Source organism: Haliotis cracherodii, unplaced genomic scaffold (assembly GCF_022045235.1).
Source record: "Haliotis cracherodii isolate W230 unplaced genomic scaffold, xgHalCrac1.p SCAF_17, whole genome shotgun sequence".
Classification (NCBI taxonomy): Eukaryota; Metazoa; Mollusca; class Gastropoda; order Lepetellida; family Haliotidae; genus Haliotis; species Haliotis cracherodii.
In genome coordinates, this window is record NW_027266272.1 from 8828216 (window position 1) to 8849476 (window position 21261).

The 21261-nt window shown below is 45.7% G+C and overlaps 3 protein-coding genes across 6 annotated transcripts; 1 reads left to right on the forward strand and 2 right to left on the reverse strand.

The window, feature by feature from the left end:
- The first annotated feature begins 1432 nt into the window (after nucleotides 1–1432).
- Nucleotides 1433–8058, forward strand: LOC139464877 (uncharacterized). The gene is made up of 5 exons (XM_071246444.1): nucleotides 1433–1522; nucleotides 4285–4301; nucleotides 5309–5425; nucleotides 6788–6964; nucleotides 7868–8058. The coding sequence occupies exons 1-5, from the start codon at nucleotides 1480–1482 to the stop codon at nucleotides 8045–8047; spliced, it is 534 nt and encodes a 177-aa protein (XP_071102545.1). The 5' UTR covers nucleotides 1433–1479; the 3' UTR covers nucleotides 8048–8058.
- A 3431-nt stretch (nucleotides 8059–11489) lies between these two features.
- LOC139464876 (peptidoglycan-recognition protein SC1a-like) lies at nucleotides 11490–18843 on the reverse strand. 4 transcript variants are annotated; one of them, XM_071246442.1, is made up of 6 exons: nucleotides 18810–18843; nucleotides 16737–16960; nucleotides 15800–15845; nucleotides 14619–14828; nucleotides 13209–13322; nucleotides 11490–11973 (listed from the first exon to the last, which is right to left on the reverse strand). In XM_071246442.1, the coding sequence occupies exons 2-6, from the start codon at nucleotides 16953–16955 to the stop codon at nucleotides 11768–11770; spliced, it is 795 nt and encodes a 264-aa protein (XP_071102543.1). In that variant the 5' UTR covers nucleotides 16956–16960; nucleotides 18810–18843; the 3' UTR covers nucleotides 11490–11767. The 4 variants fall into 4 exon arrangements, with proteins under 4 accessions (XP_071102543.1, XP_071102544.1, XP_071102541.1 ...); XM_071246443.1 differs by having other exon boundaries at nucleotides 16737–16956; nucleotides 18810–18842; XM_071246440.1 differs by having other exon boundaries at nucleotides 16737–16956; nucleotides 18750–18836.
- A 428-nt stretch (nucleotides 18844–19271) lies between these two features.
- Nucleotides 19272–21107, reverse strand: LOC139465159 (trichohyalin-like). The gene has a single exon (XM_071246849.1). It carries the CDS (start codon nucleotides 21105–21107, stop codon nucleotides 19272–19274), a length of 1836 nt encoding a protein of 611 aa, XP_071102950.1.
- Between the last annotated feature and the right edge of the window lie 154 nt (nucleotides 21108–21261).

The window sequence follows — 21261 nt, forward strand, 5'->3', positions numbered from 1 at the left end:
GTAGACTGTTTGGCGATGGAAGGGAGGTCGTCAACACCGTCACGGTAGGATGGCTTCCTGTAACTATCAGGGAAATACACTTCTATATTTGAGCTATGAATGAGTTGGGTTTCAGGTCGCTTTAAACAGTCATATCACGGCGTGTCAGCTTCAAGGAAAGCATGAAGTGATGCAGGTCTCAGACATTTACCACTTCGGTGAAACCCACGAGCACAGGTATGATGCTGACAAACCTAGAAACATGGGAACAGGGATTCGAACCCACGACCATAGGTTTCTGGTGTGTCCAAGGGACATTTTTAAAAAGGTTGTCCCAGACTATATTTTAGTATAAGAACGCATATACAGTGAAAGTCGCCTGGACTGGACTTCTGTTGGAGGGAAAGTTTCGTGCGGTTTAGACAGAGGTCCGGAGTAATAAGATTTTAGTAGGAGATTAAACTGTGAAAAGGATAAGGCTGGCACATATTGTATTTGTCGTACGACATTTGAGATAGGTGAGGTGAAATTTGGTTTAACGTTGCGTCCAAGATTATTGCACTTATATAGCGACGTGTGTACGTGTGTGTGTGTGTGTGTGTGTGGCTGCTTGTACTAGTCCGGACTGATGCCGATTTATAGTGCTAGCACACTGAGATACCATGCCGCAGTTTAACATGAATACCCTACTCAGACACAGTATACTGACTCCGAGCGCCGACCAGTACTTGTTTTAGCCCTTAATGCCGAGCGCCAGACACATTTGAGATAAAAAAATATGGTCCTGAATTGACAGAAATATGTCAGTCAGTCACTGAATTGGTACTTTTGTGCAACCCATAGACACGGATATGGTGCTGACATACCTAGAAACATGACCTGACAAACCTCGGGGCGAACCGAGATGCTAACACACAATCATAGGATTCTGGCGAGCCCAAGGGGTGCAACTCTGAGCAGCGAATTGCTGCGCCTTAGGCGACTGCGCCACTCAGGAATATTAATGATAATGTTTATGAAGACGAAGAAGAAGAATGTGTGCGATATTAATGTAGCAATAGTGAGCTTTGTTCATTTAAACGCCTTTTCTCAAAGAAACGGGGCGGTCGGGTAGCCTAGTGGTTAAAGCGTTCGCTCGTCAAGCCGAAGACCCGGGTTCGATTCCTGTCGTGGGTACAATGTGTGAAGCCCATTTCTGTGATATTGCTGGAATATTGCTAAAAGCGGCGTAAAACCATACCCACTCACTCACGCACTCTCAAAGAAACGGTCATCAGAATGCCCTCACACCAAGACTGTCCGGATTGTGGGACTCGACACGCTCTTATTGCAAGTGGGAACGGTATTCTACATACCAGGTAGTGAACGTGCTTCGTGGAGCTATCTAAACCGAAGGTGTGTTTTCTGACCTACTAAGCACACCTGGCGGCTCACATCAAAGTGCACCTGTTGTATCTTATTAATACCTTGATCCATTGTCCAGTAATTTAAACACTCGCCATGCTGTTGCTCCTTGTTATATCCGCTGCCTGTGTCGCTGTCGGTGAGTGCCCAAATACTCCTCTGTATTCTCCAGTTACCGCCAACCTTCGTTAAATCAAGTACAACAAATAATTCTTCGAATCAGCGTTCCCCATCCCCTCATATCCTCGTGCCCCTTTAAACTGCCGACATCGTTCAAGGGTCGTATGTTGGATGTACCGCCGGTGCTTATACAGACGGTCATTCCACTGAAAAATATATGTTATACTACCTATTCCCATATCCTAATATTCCCGTGGGCATGTATCCTCTCAAATACATACCTAAAATTTTCTCGTTTTATAAAACGAATAAAAAATGCTTTCTTTAATCGACCTATTCGAAATACAGTGAAACCTCGCCATAGTGCGGATACTCTCAGTGAGGTGTATGAATGTGGCCAAAGTCAAACATAAAGTTCTCATAACGAGCCCGGATTCGTTTAATTAAAAAAAAAAATTAAAATCTGCATACATTTTTTATTGCGAATTTTTCCATTTGGATTAACGGGTATTATAAAAATATCTGTATATATCTTTTATCTCCTGCGGAGAAACAGTTTAAGGGTGTGAGAAGAGTGTTATCCGTTACGCGGTCTTTTCTCAGTACTGACTTCCCCGTGGTGATTCCAAGCTAATATTCGCCCCCAGCAGCCAATACTGGACGTACGAGGCGTCCAAATGGTCAGGCTCGGTGACTTGGGCGATTTCATGTCAGCGTTCCCCGGCTCTGCTCATACTATCAACCACCAGTAGTCATGACTGCTGTGTTCTAAATGTTATCCTTTAAGCACATGTTCTTGTTTTAACGCCAGACTTATTTGAAACATGCATCCGTTTTTTTAGTGACGTCAGTTTACAATTTAGCTTTATGAACATATGTGAGACTTCCGCCTGTCTCGTGGGATTTTTTTAGCTGAATACAGAAAGCAAAGTGTACGATATCTCGTACACCGCCTTCCCCGATATAACACCACTCGTCCTGCATCATTCGACCAGTTATAACGGGGGGGGGGGGGGGGGGGGTCAGGGGGAATCAGGGGAAGGTCACCTAAAATCATGGAGGTCTCTAGGGGTGGTTGGGTGTCATAAAAAAAAAACACTGGAGGAGGGTCAGGAAAAATGTGGACATTTTTTTCTAGAAATAAACGTTGAGAGTTGTTTATCCTACGCTGCAGGGAGAATAAGCCATGAGGGGCGTTTTTCTGGAAATTCAAAGTTGATGACGTGGTAAATTGGACGGCGTTATTTTTAATTTTTAAGGGAAGTGTCTAGTAAGTGTTCCCCATAGATGTTGCTGGGCAACGTAGGTAAACGTAATGACCGCACGAACGCTTCCAAGCGTAGGAGAGCTATGACAATCGGTATTGGGAGAAAAGGTACAGATAATCGACGTGAAAATTGTGAGAGTATGCGGGAAAGACCAAATTTAAACCCCCTGTTCATAAAATTGACTTGTCCGACATTGCCGCGGTTGGATTCTGTACAGGGAGATGCGCCCCTCATGGTTTATTCTCCCTGCAGTGCTTCATTGTGCGATAAACAACTCCCACTGGTTTATTTCTTAAATATACAACGCTTCGTTCTTCATTGTTCTTTGCGATTGATCGCATAGTTATCTTATATAATAAAGTATTTTGTCTTTTTAAGGTTGTTATGAAAAAAATGTCGAAATTGGGAGGGTCATTCGATCATATGACAACAATTAGTAAACTTTTGTCAGCCGAGTCATCTGTTACGATTCAGAATAACTGGCCACATCAAGCAACACGTTTCCTTGTGTGGGTGGGGAGATATTCATACTTTGTTCTGGTTTATGACAGTTTTATCTGACAATGACATTTTTTCACAGATAAATAGATTCCCGTTTGTTAAATGTTATGGCTTACAGATGGGCTATCAACAAGCATCAGGCACAGGCAAACACTCCCATTACGTGTTTATGCAAATTATTGCGAGTGACGGGTGCTATCAGTAGGGCAGGACATGCTCATCCTTTTCGCGAACACCTGGTATGTCACTGATTTTCAGTGGTCCAATCAGATCATTTTCACTGCTATTTGGCCTTTTACGCGCCATGGAATCTGTTTCGGGAGATATTCGAGACTGGTTGTTCTCTGGTGTTGAGGTTTTTTAGTCATTCGTGACCAACTCGTATTATTCCGGGACAAGCCGAATCATTCGTGACCAACTCGTGTTATTCCGGGACAAGCTTTCTTGCAGATTACGGAAAGGGGCGAGTGGTGACGGATGAAGCCGAATAGCAGGTTACGGAAAGGGGTGGTGACGAATGATTTTTTAGTCTGTTGGAGCCATGTTTTGGGTGATTCCTTCCGATTTTACGCGCGTTTGGGGAATTTTAGTCAGAGGTTAAAAGAAGCGTACATAAAATAAAACCTGCAATGGCCTGATGAACTTCGTTGTTGTTTTGTTTGTTTAACGCCGCACTCAGCAATATTCCAGCTATATGACGGCGGTCTGTAATTAACTGAGTCTGGACCAGAGAATCCGATGATTGATACATGAGCATTGATAAACGCAACTGGGATACAGTGACATGCATCTAACAAGTCACCGGGCCTGACCACCCGATCCCATCGTCTCCTCTTATAAGCATGGGTTAGACCAATTCTTACCCGGATCTTCACGGATCGAATAAATTCTTCATTACTCGGAATGACAACAGTTGGTCACGAATGGTGCGAACATGGACCATTTATTTAATCCAAAATTACATGTTACTAACGGGGATTTGAATAAAACTCACTTATTCATTTTCCTTCAGGTACAGCAGATGTCACGGTAAGTAGAGCGTTTGTTTGTTTGTTTGTTTGTTTGTTGTTTAAAGCCGCACTCAGCAATAGTTCAGCTATATAATGGCGGTCTGTAAATAAACGAGTCTGGACCAGACAATCAACTGATTGACACCATGCGCATCGAACCACGAAATTGGGATACCATGACTTCAACAAAGTCAGCGAGCCTGACCACCCGATCCCGTTAGTAGCCTCCTACGACAAGCATAGTCGCCTTTTACGGCAAGCATGGGTTGCTGAAGACCTATTCTAACCCGGATCTTCACGGGTCGAAAGTAGAGCGACGTCATTCAAGTATTACTAAGCAGAATGGGGACTCCAAGAGATGAACAGGATACAGTTGTTTATTAGTTTTGTAAATACAAATATTTAACAGCATGAACACATCCATCACAAATGACGCCACTTAGAGCTCTCTAGTGCCGCCGGTTAACAGTACTGCAGTTATACCACAGTGAGTTTTATGTGGGAGAAAAGTCTGAAGTGGTTCAGGTCTTAGATGTTACCATTTTGCTGAAACTCACGATCACGACCTGGTGCTGACAGACCAAGGGTCAAAATCGGGACGAATCAAGACAAGCAATCCTGACACGGCTAAGGGGCGCAACTCTGCAAAGTTGGATGCACTGCCCATGGCCATTATACCCTTAGCCTAAACTAACATGTTTTCAAATTACAATCTTAAGTTGAATACCTCCGTAGTCAAGTAGATAGAGCGTCAGCCCGGAGAGCGGGAGGTAGGGGGTCGATCCTCGGCCGCGTCATACCAAAAGACGTTAAAAGATGGTACTTGTTGTTACTCTGCCTGGCGCCCAGCATGAAGAGAATAAAAAAAGGACTGTGCAAAATACAAGTTCAATAATCTTGAACGCGACATTACACCCAATTTCACCAAACCTTACCACCTAAGATGCATATTTTGCACTGTGCTTCATCTCAGTAATGTATGAATTCTATTTATAGTTACCGTGTCATTGTTTGTCTCTTCTACAGTGCCCCGTTCTGCCATGTCCTTTCGTGGGGTTCTGCAAGAAGACCATTCCCACCTACTACGACCATGACGGCGTGAGATGTCGCGGCTGTGACCAGTGCTCCATGGACCCAGAAGATGTACGCCAACACAGTTGCCCCAAACTATCTAGTTAACCCCCTTATCGTCGTTATTCACGACATTCTCTTCAGTATTCCATCCGCCTCCGTGGCCTAGTGGTAGAGCGTCCACCCGGAGGTCCGGTGTTCGATCCCCAGCCGCGTCATACCAAAAGACGTTAAATGATGGTACTTGTTGTTACCCTGTCTGACGCTCGACAAACGGAGCTAAAACAAGGACTGGTCGGTTCGGAGTCAGTATACTGTGTCTGAGAGGGGTATTCATGTTAAACTGCGGCATGGTATCTCAGTGTGCTAGCACTATAAATCAGCATCAGTCCGGACTAGTACAAGCACACACACACACACACACACACACACACACACACACACACACACACACACGCGTACATGCACGTCGCTATATAAGCGCAATAATCTTGAACGCGACTTTAAACCCCGTTTAATCTCACCTCTCTATTCCATACTGACAAGATTCAGAAACTTGTGACTGACTTTCTAGTTCAACATACGACTGAGAGTTAAAATGGCAACCTCCCAATTGTCAGACGGCTTATACTGGGATTAGGTAAGCTTGAGTACACCTAGTCTAGTAATTGTTAGCTGTTTACCTTTGTGTAATGTGGAACAGTCCTACACAAATGACAGAGGACCAAAATATCATTGCTCAACAAAGCTTTAGCAAATGAGGGGCGGTCGGGTAGCTTAGTGGTTAAAGCGTTCGCACGTCAAGCCAAAAACACGGGTTCGATTCCCGACATGGGTACAATGTGTGAAGCCAATTTCTGGTGTCCCCCGCCGTGATATTGCTGGAATATTGCTAAAAGCGGCTTAAAACCATACTCACTCACCCACTTTAGCAAATGTCCAACTGCATCTAAGAATTTAAGGAGTCTTCTGCCCAGTGCACAACTTCTCCTTCAGACCGCAGCAGTCTCCGTCAGACTCTCTGTAACAGCTTCATCCTGGGTGGGGGAGCAGCATCAAAGTAAGTCTGGGTCAGCTTAGCATCTTGTGACTTCTCAATCCCTTGTGCCAGTTCTACAAATCTGAAGAGGTTGGGGTACTGATGTGGGAGACTGCCGTTTACACGAGCATGGAAACGTTACATATACAACACGTGGGATTATACGCACAACTGACCTGCCTGACAATCGGGGCGTCTGACAAATGGGGCGACTGACATTCGAACCGTACATTCGGCAATACTTCAGCCAAATATGCTGTGAATGAAAATTGGATGCAAACTGATCCATTGAAAGATGTTGACGTTCTGATGAATTTGGCGCTGTACAAATTCACATATTATTGTATTATTTATGTAACGCCGCATTATTAGACTCGGTTTATTTATGCCCACAGGCCCCCGTCACTCAGCTGCCCACAATACACGCCATCCAGTTCCACATGTGCCCCATGTATATGTGCATGAACCCCGGACAATGCAGCGTCCCCTACACCTACAGCCACTTCATGGTCAACGGCCTCAACTGCACAGGATGTCCCTCGTGCCCGACCGGAGGGCACCCTGATGGATCGGTGAGTGAGTGGGTGAGTGAGTGAGTGAGTGAGTGAGTGAGTGAGTGAGTGAGTGAGTCTTAGGGTGGGTGGATGAGTGAGTGAGTGAGTGGGTGGATCGGTGAGTGAGTGAGTGAGTGCTCACTCAGCGGACACCGGATTTCGGCTTCATACATTGTACTCATGTTGGAGAATCGGACCCATGTATTCGGCGAGACGAGCGCACGCTTTAGCCACTAGGCTACATCACTGGCCAGGCGAACCAATAGCTCTTCAGCATCGCTAGCCCCTGAAAGTAATTAGCTGACAAAGACGAAAAGTAATCCTGACAAACTTACGAATAGAGATACTAATTATTACTACAGATAGGATGCATGGATGTGTTCACAATTCCGATATGTAAATCTAGCTTTATAAATGTTGTCTGTAAGCTTTTGTAATTTACCAAGTAACTGAATCACGTTAAAGAGTTTTCACGCTTTCGCAAGTGTGAAAACATCAACGCCAAAATATGTTGATATAAGGCGCCGCAATTAGTTGTAGAGAGTTGCGCAAGAAACCCATGATGGCAGTTCGAATTCCCGGACAGGGGCGGCGGTGTAGCCTAGTGTTTAAAGCGTTTGCCAGTCACGCCGAAAGCCCGGGTTTGATTCCCCACATGGGTGCAATGTGTGAAGCCCATTTCTGGTGTCCCCCTGCGGTGATGCTGCAAGAATATTGCTAAACACGGCGTAAAACCACACTCACTTACTATTCTATGCATTGCAAGAGAGAAGTCTACGGCGTTCTGTCCCATAGCCGCACCAGGATCCGCTGAACTTCCGACGTGCAGTTGACACACCGTGGCATGGTGAAATGCTGCCCAAAGCGGTTAAACCCAACTCACTCACTCACTCACTCACATGTAATTTTTTTGTATTTTAGATAATTCTGAAGAAAAAACAGCTGCAGCCAACAGGGGGTCTGGTCCATATCAACATGTGCCCAATGGTGATGTGTAAACAGCCCGCGTCATGCGACGTGCCTTACAAGACGTCCACCATGCATGTCGCCGGCCGCGACTGTCCCGGGTGTCCCTACTGCCCGACCACCACCACCGCTTGACCTGTTAATTACAGTTAATATACATCACCTTGACCCCTGTTATAGTTGTTTGTATTTCTTAGTTACATCAGTCACGTGACATAGTGCTAAAAGCGGTAGAACAATAATGTGCTCAAAGCGGTAGAAATGTGTGCTTAAAGCTGTAGAACTTAGTGTGCTTTAAGCGGTGGAACTCGGTGTGCTTAACACAGTATAACTTACTCTGCTTAAAGCGATAGAACTCGGTGTGCTTAAAGCGGGAGAACTCGGTGTTTTAAAGCGGTAGAACTGTGTGCTTATAGCGGTAGAACTTGGCGTGGTTAAAGCGTTTGAACTCGGTGTGCTTGGCACGAGTGGGTGAATATATTTCTAGCATAGCGCGGCCATAATTATTCTCCATTCGGGTACTTCCCGTGTATGCTTCTGAGATGCACAAATCATATGTGCTGGTCTAAATGCTATAATATCTGGCTTGTACCAACAATTTATAGAAGCTTCCCCTCGCATTGGCTGATGTCCACCTGACGTCACCACCTTTGTCCTGAACCCGTGAAGATCTGGGTTAGAATAGGTCTTCAGCAACCCATGCTTGCCGTAAAAGGTGACTATGCTTGTCGTAAAAGGCGACTAACGTGATCGGGTGGTCAGACTCGCTGACTTGGTTGATACATGTCATCGATCCAGATTGCGTGGATCGATGCTCATGATATCAATCACTGGATTGTCTGGTCCAGACTCGATTATTTACAGTCCGCCTTGATATAGCTGGAATATTGCTGAGTGCGGCGTTAAACAACAAACCAACCAACCAAATCCTTTGTCCTGACGTCATGGGAGCTTTGTCAGATCTCAACTTGAGAAAATTCGGGCACTGGAGAAAAGGATGCTTTATCACTGCGATCTGCACATAAATGAGCTAGGGACAGTGTAGGGTTCCCTCCCTTAGACCTGCCAGGAAACTATGAAACCTCAGTCTTGATAATTTTTCTAGGTATGTCAGCACCATTCCCGTGATCGTGGGTTTCCCCAAAGTAGTAAACGTCTGAGGCTTGCATTGCTTTGGGATTTTCTCCCACATTAAGCTGACACGCCATCGTATGATTGAAATATACTCTTCAAAAAAAGAAACGCAATACGAATATCTTTGGCCATAAAAGCAAAATTAGCGGACCAAGAGGTGCAAAATTAAGAGATGGAATGTGTTATAGTGTCGGTGACAAATTTCCCGGATCAAAATGATCACGACAAGGACATGCAAACCAATAGTCGGGAAACACGTGCGATTCGGACAAACGCACCCAGTGCATTAACAAAAGGGCCATGGAGCTGCACGCACTGCACATGCAGCAGCACTATGAACGGTATTAAAGTGCAGGGTTTTTGATTGCCTGACATATGCGTCAATCAAACAGTGACAGTTCCACAACATGCCAAGTTTAGCAGAAGTGCAAAGAAACAACGTCATAGGCCGCTTGCAGGCAGGGGAATCCCGATCAGCTGTAGCCAGGGTTTTCAATGTAGCGTCCAGCACCATTACATGGGCTATGGGATCGGTTTTAACAGCATCGGGCAACACGTGATCGGCCAAGGTCGGTACGACCAAGAGTAACCACCCCCGCCTAAGATAGCTACATCCGACGGCGCCACCTACGTGAAAGGACGACCACAGCCACCTCAACCGCATCCCAAATACCCAGACTGTGCAGAATCTCCGACTGGACCGTACGAAACCGTTTAAAAGCAGCAGATCTACGAGAAAGACGTCCTGTTCTACGCATCATATTGAGTCGACAACATCGTCAACAACGACTGCATTGGTGTTGTCAACACAGGGTATGGCCTCAGCCGTGATGGAGACATGTCTGGTTCAGCGACGAATTAAGATTTCTCCTCCGTCGATGGGATGGAAGAGCACGGGTCTACTGACGTCGGGGAGAACGTAACGCCAGAAACTGCGTACAGTAAGTGGACAGGTTTGGTGGGGGTAGCGTTATGATGTGGGCGGCTATCTCTCACCATGGCAGGACAGGTTTGGTCCATATCCAGAGCAGTCTTACGGCTATACGATACATCAACTAAATTCTCCTACCACACGTTCTCCCAATTCCAGCCAACGGCAATGGTGTATTCCAGCAGGACAACCATCGACCGCATACAGCACGGATCACAAGAGCCTATCTACACAACAACAACAACAACAACGTTGATTTTCTCCCCTGGCCCTCCAGATCCTTGGATTTGAACCCGATACAGCACCTCTGGGATGAATTGGATGTACGGCTACGCCGACGTCAACAACAACCCCAGACGTTGCAGCAGTTGTCTTAAGCGTTGCAGGCCGAGTGGGGTACCATTCACGAGGATGTGATTCGCATACTCGTCTGTTCCATAGGCAGGAGATGTCAGGTCGCTATTGATTCCAGCTGGGGACATACGCGTTATTGATGGTAGCTGACGTTCACTTTGGACTTGGGGCGGTCGGATAGCCTAGTGGTTAGAGCGTTCGCTCGTCACGGCGAAGACCCGGGTTCGATTCCCGACATGGGTACAATGTGTGAAGCCCATTTCTGGTGTCCCCCGCCGTGATATTAATTGAATATTTCTAAAAGCGGCGTAAAACCATACTCACTCACTCACTCACTCACCTTGGACTATTCCTATGTACCGATAACTGAGATGACTACAATCACCAAGTGTTCTCTCCACAACATTTTGGCTCAATACCTTGTACGGTTCCTGGTATAAATGTATTTTCAATCTGGATTTGCGTTTCTTTTTTTTAAGAGTATAGTGTTCAAAACAGCATTAAACCTACAGTCACTCTTTATTGGGTTAAAATCCCAGGTCCTTAGTCTACACTTATGACCTTCTTCATTTTCATCAACCTTAAAGTCCCTTGGGAGCGCCAGAAACAAATGATAATGTGTTCGAATCCCAGTTCACCCCGATTATGTTTCTAGGTCTATCAGCACCAAAAGTGGTAAACGCCTTATACCTGCATCACTTCGGGCTTTCCTCTCACACGAAGCACATAGTGTTCAAAGCGGCGTAGACTGCAACTCACTCACTCACTCCATCAACATTAATATTAGCTGACACGGCGTTGTATAACTGATAACTGATGAAAGCATAGTTACTCATCATTATAGGTGAACGGTATAAATGGCCATTGGAAGTCGAGGGCACAGGTAGCCCAGTCGTAAAAGGCGCTGCAAGAGTTGTGTCCCTTGGGCACGCCCGAATCCTATGATCGTGGGTTCGAATCCTGGATCGCCTTGATTATGTTTCTAGGTTTGTAAGCACCCCACCCGTGCTCCTGGGTTTCACCAAAGTGGTAAACGTCTGAGACTTGCAGCCTGTCGGGCTTTCCTCCCTTAGTAAGCTGACAGCCGTCACATTACACGTCACTGTTCAAAACTCACTTACTCACCACCGCAAGTGTCAGTTATCGATAGACAATCAATGGGGCCATGCCATAAAGTGTATTCAACATTGTATAATGATATATACATGATAAACTCTAGCATTTCCTGAAAGAATCAGTTTCAGAGACGACTGATGTACAGTCCACCCTGGTTATAATGGAACGGAAAATATGGCATTATAACCAGGGTGGACTGTATATGAATACAAAAGATAAGTAACCTACAAATATCACGCCCGTCACCAGTCGTACAATTCCGGAATTAATCGGATGACATCGGCATGGAACGTATGGCCATGACCGTCATCGACGGGCAGCTAGTAATGCGGCCATGTTTTGATGAGCTCCCAGAGTTTCTGGCCGGGACAAGCGGTCTGGTTGTCGGGCATGTCGCGGTGACCTCGTAGAATGTAAGTGGAGGAGATCTTGCCGTTGCTGACGCCGCAGTTAATCAGTTGTTTCAAAGTATTCAGGGCCGCCTGGTTGGGAAGTCTCTCCATGAAGTTGCCAATAACGCAGATGCCTGTCAAGGGGGACAAATGCAACGTATCTATGTCAGGCTTAAGACAAAACAACAAACTTAAAGTCGTGTTTGTTTATTGTTTAACGCTGCAGCTAGCATGGGCGGATACAGAGGGGGGAGGGGGGGGGGGTGCACACACACCCTTTTTATTTCGAAAAAAATCTTTATTTCTGTATAAATTACCACCAATGACAATAAATAGATCTTAATTGTGCACCCCCCTTTTTATTTCGAAAAAAATCTTTATTTCTGTATAAATTACCACCAATGACAATAAATAGATCTTAATTGTGCACACACACCCCTTTTCAAAAAAAGCTGTATCCGCCCATGGCTAGCAATATTCAACCTGTATCACGAAGGCACTTTAATAATCGAATGAGGGTGAGACAAGCTGACAGAGTGATGGTTTGTATTATGAGAACATCCCACACAATAAGTCAAACTTTGCTTACCAAAACGTCCAACTACAATGAACCCCACAAGGAAGGGTTAATGGGTGATCTTTAATGTTCCAGTCAGCCATCTTCACGAGGCAAGGGAGTTACCTGACTGTGGAAACCGGACTTTTACAGTCAGTTAACTCCCTTGCCTCGGGAAGCTGCATTCAACAAGATCACTGAGATCCTCGTCATCGGCTACAATGGTTCACAAAGTCAATTCTAGTCTGTCTGTCTGTCTGTTTGTTGTTTAACGCCGCACTCAGCAATATTCCAGCTATATATCGGCGGTCTGTAAATAACCGAGTCTGGACCAGACAATCCAGTGATTGACATCATGAGCCTCGATCCACGCAATTGGGATCGATGACATGCATCAACCAAGTCAGCGAGCGAGCCTGACCACCCGATCCTGATCTTACGACAAACAAAGTCGCCTTTTCCGACAAGCATGGGTTGCTGAAGACCTATTCTACCCCGGATCTTCACGGGTTCAATTCTAATCGACATGCATGAGGCACAATGCGCTTTTTCTCATCGGCAGTCGCCATTAAGGAGGAATCCACCATCCGTGTGAATGAGTGAATGTGATTTTATACCGCTTTTAGCAATACATTTGTATTCCAGCAATATCACGGCGAGGGACGCCAGAAATGGACTGCACACGTTGTACCCACGTGGGGAATCGAACCCTGTACTTTGGCGTGACGAACGAACGCTTTAACCACTGGGCTACCCCACCACCGTTCATCACTTTAGGGGTTGTATTTGGTCATGGTTCCCTGAAATACATACCGAGGCCGACGCTGTTGTAGCCGTAGGTATGGGCGCCGATGGTGTCCCATCCTCTTGCTTCGTAGGCGTGGCCGTCTTCGCCGACTACGAAGCTGTAGCCAATGTCGGGCCAACCTGCAATAACAACGTCCTAGTCCTTGTAACAGTGAGTGAGGTGTTCTCACCGCCGCTAATAACAAAATGTTACGTTAATCTCAATTTGAGAAGTGGCCTGGATTTTAATTGGGTAAATGTGCACTCAGCAATATTCCAGCCATATGACGGCGGTCTGTAAATAATCGAGTCTGGACCAGACAATCCAGTGACTGATATCATGAGAATCGATCCACGCAATTGGGATCGATGACATGCATCAACCAAGTCAGCGGGACTGACCACCCGATCCCGTTAGTCGCCTCTTACGACAAGCATAGTCGCCTTTTTGGGTTGCTGTAGACCTATTCTATCCCGGTATCTTCACGGGTCCTGTTAAGACAGGAAGCATAACCGAGTTGAATACGGGGTTCGAACCCATGACAACAGGATCCTGCCATTAGGTCAGCCATGCGCATATTAAAGTGGTGGGACGCATGGCACAGAAGGTTAAGAGTAAGTGAGTGAGGGTTTTAACCACAAGACTACCCTACTGCCCAAGAAGGTAAGAAATTTGATTTGGATGGGAAATGACAACGGTTTTAAATCAAAATGCTTTACTATATATCCTGAAGTTTTTGAAACATCTGTCAAATATTTGTCGAGCACCAAGTGATTTATGCAAAGTTACCTCATTCACAGTAAGCGTTAGAACATCTTTGCACAGGCAACAGTTTTACCTATTTGTGCGGACCCCGACTGACGCTATGGGTTTGTGTATCTGAACCATAGCCCCAAAGGACCTGTAGCTCACCCACCTAGTCGAATAAACGATGCTTTTGTATCGACGGTCAGAAATTCCTAAGGACAAACTGGAGTCAAGGAACACGTGGTACAACTCTGTCGATCTTCCCGTATCAACTCTGCTTCAAACCTTAATGCTACCTTTTACGTTTATATTGTTTTCAACTCATATTTTTCGTTTTCATAATATCAACAAACCTGTTGTTTGTTATATAATTACATTGACAAAATTTAATTATATCTGTATTTTCATTGGTTGAGAAAGGGTCACATGACCTCCTTTAGAGCACGGTATTGCCCTGAGATACAAAGAACAGAAACATTTTCAGTCAAACAGCGAGAGCGAAAATACACAAATTGAAATTTTGTTTTTTATATTATACATTAAAACTATTATTGACCACAATTCGAGCAACATAATTTTTTATGGAACCCAGAAAACTGACACTGACCTCGGTCTCTGTCCCCATGGATGGTTAATATTTGATACTTATTTCCTACAAGTCACGATATAGTGAAGGTTATGTTAATTACCGTGTGTGTCCATGTGATACTTCTGATACGACAGGACCTCGGCCTTGCAAGCAGCCTCGTTATAACACGGTGCAGTGGCACCGTGGTGAACGAACACATACTTCGGAGTGATCCCCATCTTGCCGATGACGTATTTAGGTGCGCGTGCACCCCATTCAGCACGTGTGATGATGCGAGGACAACCGCTCAGCTGAAGAACGTTATCATGAGCTAGAAATAAACGCAGGGATTTAGTATGTTAGTGAATATTATTTTACGACCCAGACAGAATTATCCAGCTACACCCTGTAATCAACCATGCCTTACCTAGACAACCCCGTGGTCCACGGCATGACCTCGAACCTTGCCGTCGGGGTCATGGCTAACCAACCTTGCCGTCGAGGTCATCGCTAACCAACCTTGCCGTCGAGGTCATCGCTAACCAACCTTGCCGTCGAGGTCATCGCTAACCAACCTTGCCGTCGGGGTCATAGCTAACCAACCTTGCTGTCGGGGTCATCGCTAACCAACCTTGCCGTCGGGGCCATCGCTAGCCAAGTCGCACAGTAACAACAGGCAATATATAGTGTAAAGTTAAGTAGGGTCTTTCGTCACTCACTGGGTACAGGGTACCGAATCCGCGCCTGCGCCCCGTTCCCCAAAACGCTAAGGTGATCAGAACTACTTTAATATCGACTTACGACAGTCGTAGCGCTACCCATCGCTTTGTGGAATAGGCACTGCCCAGGGTATCGTTTCAAAAAGCAGTCGTACGTATGTGTAATACTAGCGTAACATGGAAATACTGAACTTGTGGTTTAACAAAGCTTGTGTAATATTACATACGTGTACAATTGTGAGGTGGCTGCGGGTTACGCCAGTTGCATTGTAGTCTTAGACCATGGCGTACACTTAACGCAAATGCAGCGAAAGTTCTAAGAGCGTGTAAATTAATGACGGTCCATTGAAACGAACCCCTGCAGAAATCTTCCACTGGGTCCCGTCCGCTAAGGGATCTAACCCTTTGACGATAGCAGCTCCTATACGTTAACATAGACTTACGACAGTCGTAGCGCTAAGATCGCTTTGTGGAACGGTGCCATGCTGTTTATGCCAATGCGGTGTCAATGTGGCACCTATCCAGTGATGGTAACTGTCCTAACGGAACTCGTTAACTAGACTGGGCATGGACGCTACCTTACCCCCACATGGATGAATGTTGAGCCAGTTGACCGCGGCATAACCATCCTGAAGTGTACAAAGCAAGGTCAGATATTACACTGCAACACTGTTAAACGAAGAACAGAATGTCACCAATGATCCATCGGGATTAGAGATATTTCATTATGCAGCATTTTATCACAAGAAGCAGTTACCGTATTTCCTCTCTTAGACGCCCGGGCTTCTATTTATTTCGGACAAGCCTTTGACCCGGCGTCAACTAGAGGCCCGGCTTCTATTTTTTGCACTGAACAATTGACCCGGCTTATTTTAGAGGCCGGCGTCTATAAGAGACACGGTGTCTTATAGAGAAAATACGGTACCGATGGTTCAGACATTCAGTGACTGATACCGCACACTGTCAGAGAGACCAGGTAGCCGAGTGAGTTTGGCATAACGCCGCTGTATACAACAGTAGTTGTTGTGTTTCCGTGTGTCAGCTGCATGTGGGAGAAAAAGCTCGAAATGATGCAGGTCTCATACATGTATTACTTTGATGAAACCCACGAGGTCGGTGCTGACAAACTGAAGAACAAGGGAGGAGCATGTTCTATTAAAAGCGGTTAGAAGTCAGTCTCGAACTGCATCAGGCAACCATTCCCGAAACGATAGCTTGAAATATTACGACCCGAAATGGTGATATTGATGGAATATTGCTCAAAGTGGCGTAAAACCATCTTCACTCACTCACTCACTCACTCACTTGCTCACTCGCTCGCTCACTCGCTCACTCACTCACTCACTCACTCACCCACTCACTCACTCCAGTTAAATTAGCCAAGCGGTGTTAATGTTCATAGAACCTTTGTTGGTTTCCAGCCTGCCTTCTAAGTGTCAAACCATTTCTTGACGTCCACAGTCGAAACACTGCCGGAATGCTGCTTAAAGCTAATATTCAACCAAAATCAACTGAATCACCTTTCCGTTGTAGTCGACGTGCGCCCAGGTGTAGCCATCGGCCACCTGCCGGTCACCCTTGAAGGTCACGCACTGACCGTTTGTCATGGTTCCGATGATAGGAGAGTTGAGGCTGTGGCCGGAACGCACGTGCAAGCCATATGTGGCGCATGCGCAATCTGCCGCTTCAGAGCGTGGTGCCAATAATACAAACAGTAGGCATCCGAAAAATGACTTCATCCTTGCTTAAAAAAAAGTACATATATAGCGTTGTTAAAACAACAAGACAATGTATTCAGACAGGTTTACTTAACAAATAACTTCCGTTTTTTACCGAAAATATTTTTGACAGTGGTAAGGTCACTATCGCAGTGGTTTTGCAGTGGTAAAGTCACTATCGCAGTGGTTTTGCAGTGGCGAGTGAGTGAGTGAGTTGGGTTAAACGCCGCTTTTAACAGTATTCCAGTTATATCACGGCGTGTCAGCTTAATGTGGGAGGAAAGCCTGAAGTGATGCAGGTCTCGGACGTTTACCACTTCGTTGAAACCCACGAGCACGGGTATGGTGCTGACAAACCTAGAAACATAATCGGGGCGAAACGGGATTCGAACACACAATCATAGGTTTCTGGCGTGTCCAAGGGACGCAACTCTGCACAGCGAATCGCGGCGCCTTAGACGACTGGGCCACCCGTGCCCCCCTTGCAGTGGTAAAGTCACTCTCGATATGAGTGTTGTTTCAGTACAAACGACTTTGAATTATTCTGCTAAATGAATTTTGACAATTAACAAAAAAAAAAACGAATTCTAATTAAACCTAATGCTTAGTTATTGCACTGTAAAGTTCAAGTGAAATCACAGGATAGCTTGCCCCAAATCGGGAAACTATGCTCTGGGCAACGCTGAAATGCCTTGTAACTGATGCTTGGCACCAGCTTCAAGCCGGTCAAGAGCGCTATTTCTCGCATTATGATTGAAGCTTTGCATGGCGGTTTTCAAAATTTACTTCGTTAACTAAATGGTTTCTGAAAACGTCACGTGTAATAAACATACCCAAGAAACCTGTACACACAATTCACGAACTGCTGTTTAATTTCCAAGGACGCGAATCATGCAAACGTCAAAGGTCAACGACAATTAGCTCGTTTTCAGTGACAGTTTATAAGTGAAAAAAGTACATGTAGACACAAATTGTACATTTGAAAATATTGTTACCACCTATTCGGGTTTTTTTTAGCTGTGGTGGTGGTTAAGGGAGACAACTCTGTCTGAAGTATATCATCATCAGTGGCGTAAAACGTCTATTGCCAGCACGTACGTTTTCAGGGTAACTGGGGAAAATATTGTAGCGGGCGAACCCTATCGCGAAAGGCAATCATAGTAGAGTTTGGCTTTAAAAACAAGGGGGCCACGGGTGGCCCAGTCGTCTAAGGCGCCGCGATTCGCTGTGCAGAGTTGCGTCCCTTGGGCACGCCAGAAACCTATGATTGTGGGTTTGAATCCCGGTTCGCCCCGATTATGTTTCTAGGTTTGTCAGCACCATACCTGTGCTCGTGGGTTTCACCGAAGTGGTAAACGTCTGAGACCTGCATCACTTCGGGCTTTCCTCCCACATTAAGCTGACACGCCGCGATATAACTGGAATACTGTTAAAAGCGGCGTTAAACCCAACTCACTCACTCACTCACTCACTTTATAAACAAAGGGAAGCTACTCTAGTCGGGGATAAACCAACGGGCGGTGGGGTAGCCTAGTGGTTAAAACCTTCACTCCTCACGCCGAAGACCCGGGCTCGATTCCCTACACAGGTACAATGTGTGAAGCCCATTTCTGGTGTCCCCCGCCGTGATATTGCTAAAAGCGGCGTAAAACCATACTCACTCACTCTCAGACGTTTAGCGCTATGGTGAAACCCCCAAGCACGCGTATGGCGTATTTCACAAGCAAAGCTAAATGTTTGATATATATACTTTCAGTTAAAGATTTCATATTTCACAATTGCATAATGGAAGGTGTAGATATTTTTAACACATACCTTATTTTCAGAAAATATATATGACAAGATAGATACACGCAGGACCCTTCAAAACTTTACCTTACTGCCAGTGTGGTTAGAGGTCAGTGTAAAGATAAAAGGTTGTTTATCAAATAGTTCTCAAACTGATTCAAGGAGTGTCTCTATCTGCTACCATGGTCCACTATCACGACCAGGCATCGGAGAAATAAAGACATAATCACACCGCTGGACAAGGAAACCCAACGAACTAGAATATTTGACGATCGAGACAAGCGTAGTTCCTATAAGAGAACATATATCATTTAAAGATTCTGTCAGAATTGACTCACATTGACTTCAACTACACTAAGCCCCAACTATATCATGGTTAGAATTAGTTTAGTCTTAGGCCGTTTTGATTTTTTTACAGTTGTATCAGTGTGTATGGTTTTATTCAATATTCAAACAATATCAGCGCTGTGACAACTGAAATGGGCATCACAAATGTACCCACTTGGGTAATCGAACTCGAAGTGACAAGCGAAAACCTTAACAACTGGGCTACCCCACTCTCCCAGCTATATCTGCAGCATGTCTCTGTAGTGTCTGCAGCATGTCTCTGTAGTGTCTGCAGCATGTCTCTGTAGTGTCTGCACCATGTCTCTGTAGTGTCTGCAGCATGTCTCTGTAGTGTCTGCACCATGTCTCTGTAATGTCTGGAGCATGTCTCTGTAGTGTCTGTACCATGTCTCTGTAGTGTCTGCACCATGTCTCTGTAGTGTCTGCAGCATGTCTCTGTAGTGTCTGCAGCATGTCTCTGTAATGTCTGCACCATGTCTCTGTAGTGTCTGCACCATGTCTCTGTAGTGTCTGCAGCATGTCTCTGTAGTGTCTGCACCATGTCTCTGTAGTGTCTGGAGCATGTCTCTGTAGTGTCTGCACCATGTCTCTGTAGTATCTGCAGCATGTCTCTGTAGTATCTGCACCATGTCTCTGTAGTGTCTGCAGCATGTCTCTGTAGTGTCTGCAGCATGTCTCTGTAGTGTCTGCACCATGTCTCTGTAGTATCTGCACCATGTCTCTGTAATGTCTGGAGCATGTCTCTGTAGTGTCTGCACCATGTCTCTGTAGTGTCTGCACCATGTCTCTGTAATGTCTGGACCATGTCTCTGTAGTGTCTGCAGCATGTCTCTGTAGTGTCTGCACCATGTCTCTGTAGTGTCTGCACCATGTCTCTGTAGTGTCTGGAGCATGTCTCTGTAGTGTCTGCACCATGTCTCTGTAGTGTCTGCACCATGTCTCTGTAGTATCTGCACCATGTCTCTGTAGTGTCTGCAGCATGTCTCTGTAGTGTCTGCACCATGTCTCTGTAGTGTCTGCAGCATGTCTCTGTAGTGTCTGGAGCATGTCTCTGTAGTGTCTGCACCATGTCTCTGTAGTGTCTGCACCATGTCTCTGTAGTGTCTGCAGCATGTCTCTGTAGTGTCTGCACCATGTCTCTGTAGTGTCTGGAGCATGTCTCTGTAGTGTCTGGACCATGTCTCTGTAGTGTCTGCAGCATGTCTCTGTAGTGTCTGGAGCATGTCTCTGTAGTGTCTGCACCATGTCTCTGTAGTGTCTGGAGCATGTCTCTGTAGTGTCTGCACCATGTCTCTGTAGTGTCTGCACCATGTCTCTGTAGTGTCTGGACCATGTCTCTGTAGTATCTGCAGCATGTCTCTGTAATGTCTGCACCATGTCTCTGTAGTGTCTGCACCATGTCTCTGTAGTGTCTGCACCATGTCTCTGTAGTATCTGCACCATGTCTCTGTAGTATCTGCAGCATGTCTCTGTAATGTCTGCACCATGTCTCTGTAGTGTCTGCACCATGTCTCTGTAGTATCTGCACCATGTCTCTGTAGTGTCTGCACCATGTCTCTGTAGTGTCTGCACCATGTCTCTGTAGTGTCTGCACCATGTCTCTGTAGTGTCTGGACCATGTCTCTGTAGTGTCTGCAGCATGTCTCTGTAGTGTCTGGAGCATGTCTCTGTAGTGTCTGCACCATGTCTCTGTAGTGTCTGGAGCATGTCTCTGTAGTGTCTGCACCATGTCTCTGTAGTGTCTGCACCATGTCTCTGTAGTATCTGCACCATGTCTCTGTAGTGTCTGCAGCATGTCTCTGTAGTGTCTGCACCATGTCTCTGTAGTGTCTGCACCATGTCTCTGTAGTATCTGCACCATGTCTCTGTAATGTCTGGAGCATGTCTCTGTAGTGTCTGCACCATGTCTCTGTAGTGTCTGCACCATGTCTCTGTAGTATCTGCAGCATGTCTCTGTAATGTCTGCAGCATGTCTCTGTAATGTCTGCAGCATGTCTCTGTAATGTCTGCAGCATGTCTCTGTAGTGTCTGCACCATGTCTCTGTAGTGTCTGCAGCATGTCTCTGTAGTATCTGCAGCATGTTTCAGGGACAATTTCTGAAGTAACATACATTGTTGTTATTGTTCCCTGGCAGGTGACGCCTCCATTGTCTAGAGTGAGTGAGTTTGATTTTACGCCACTTTTAGCAAT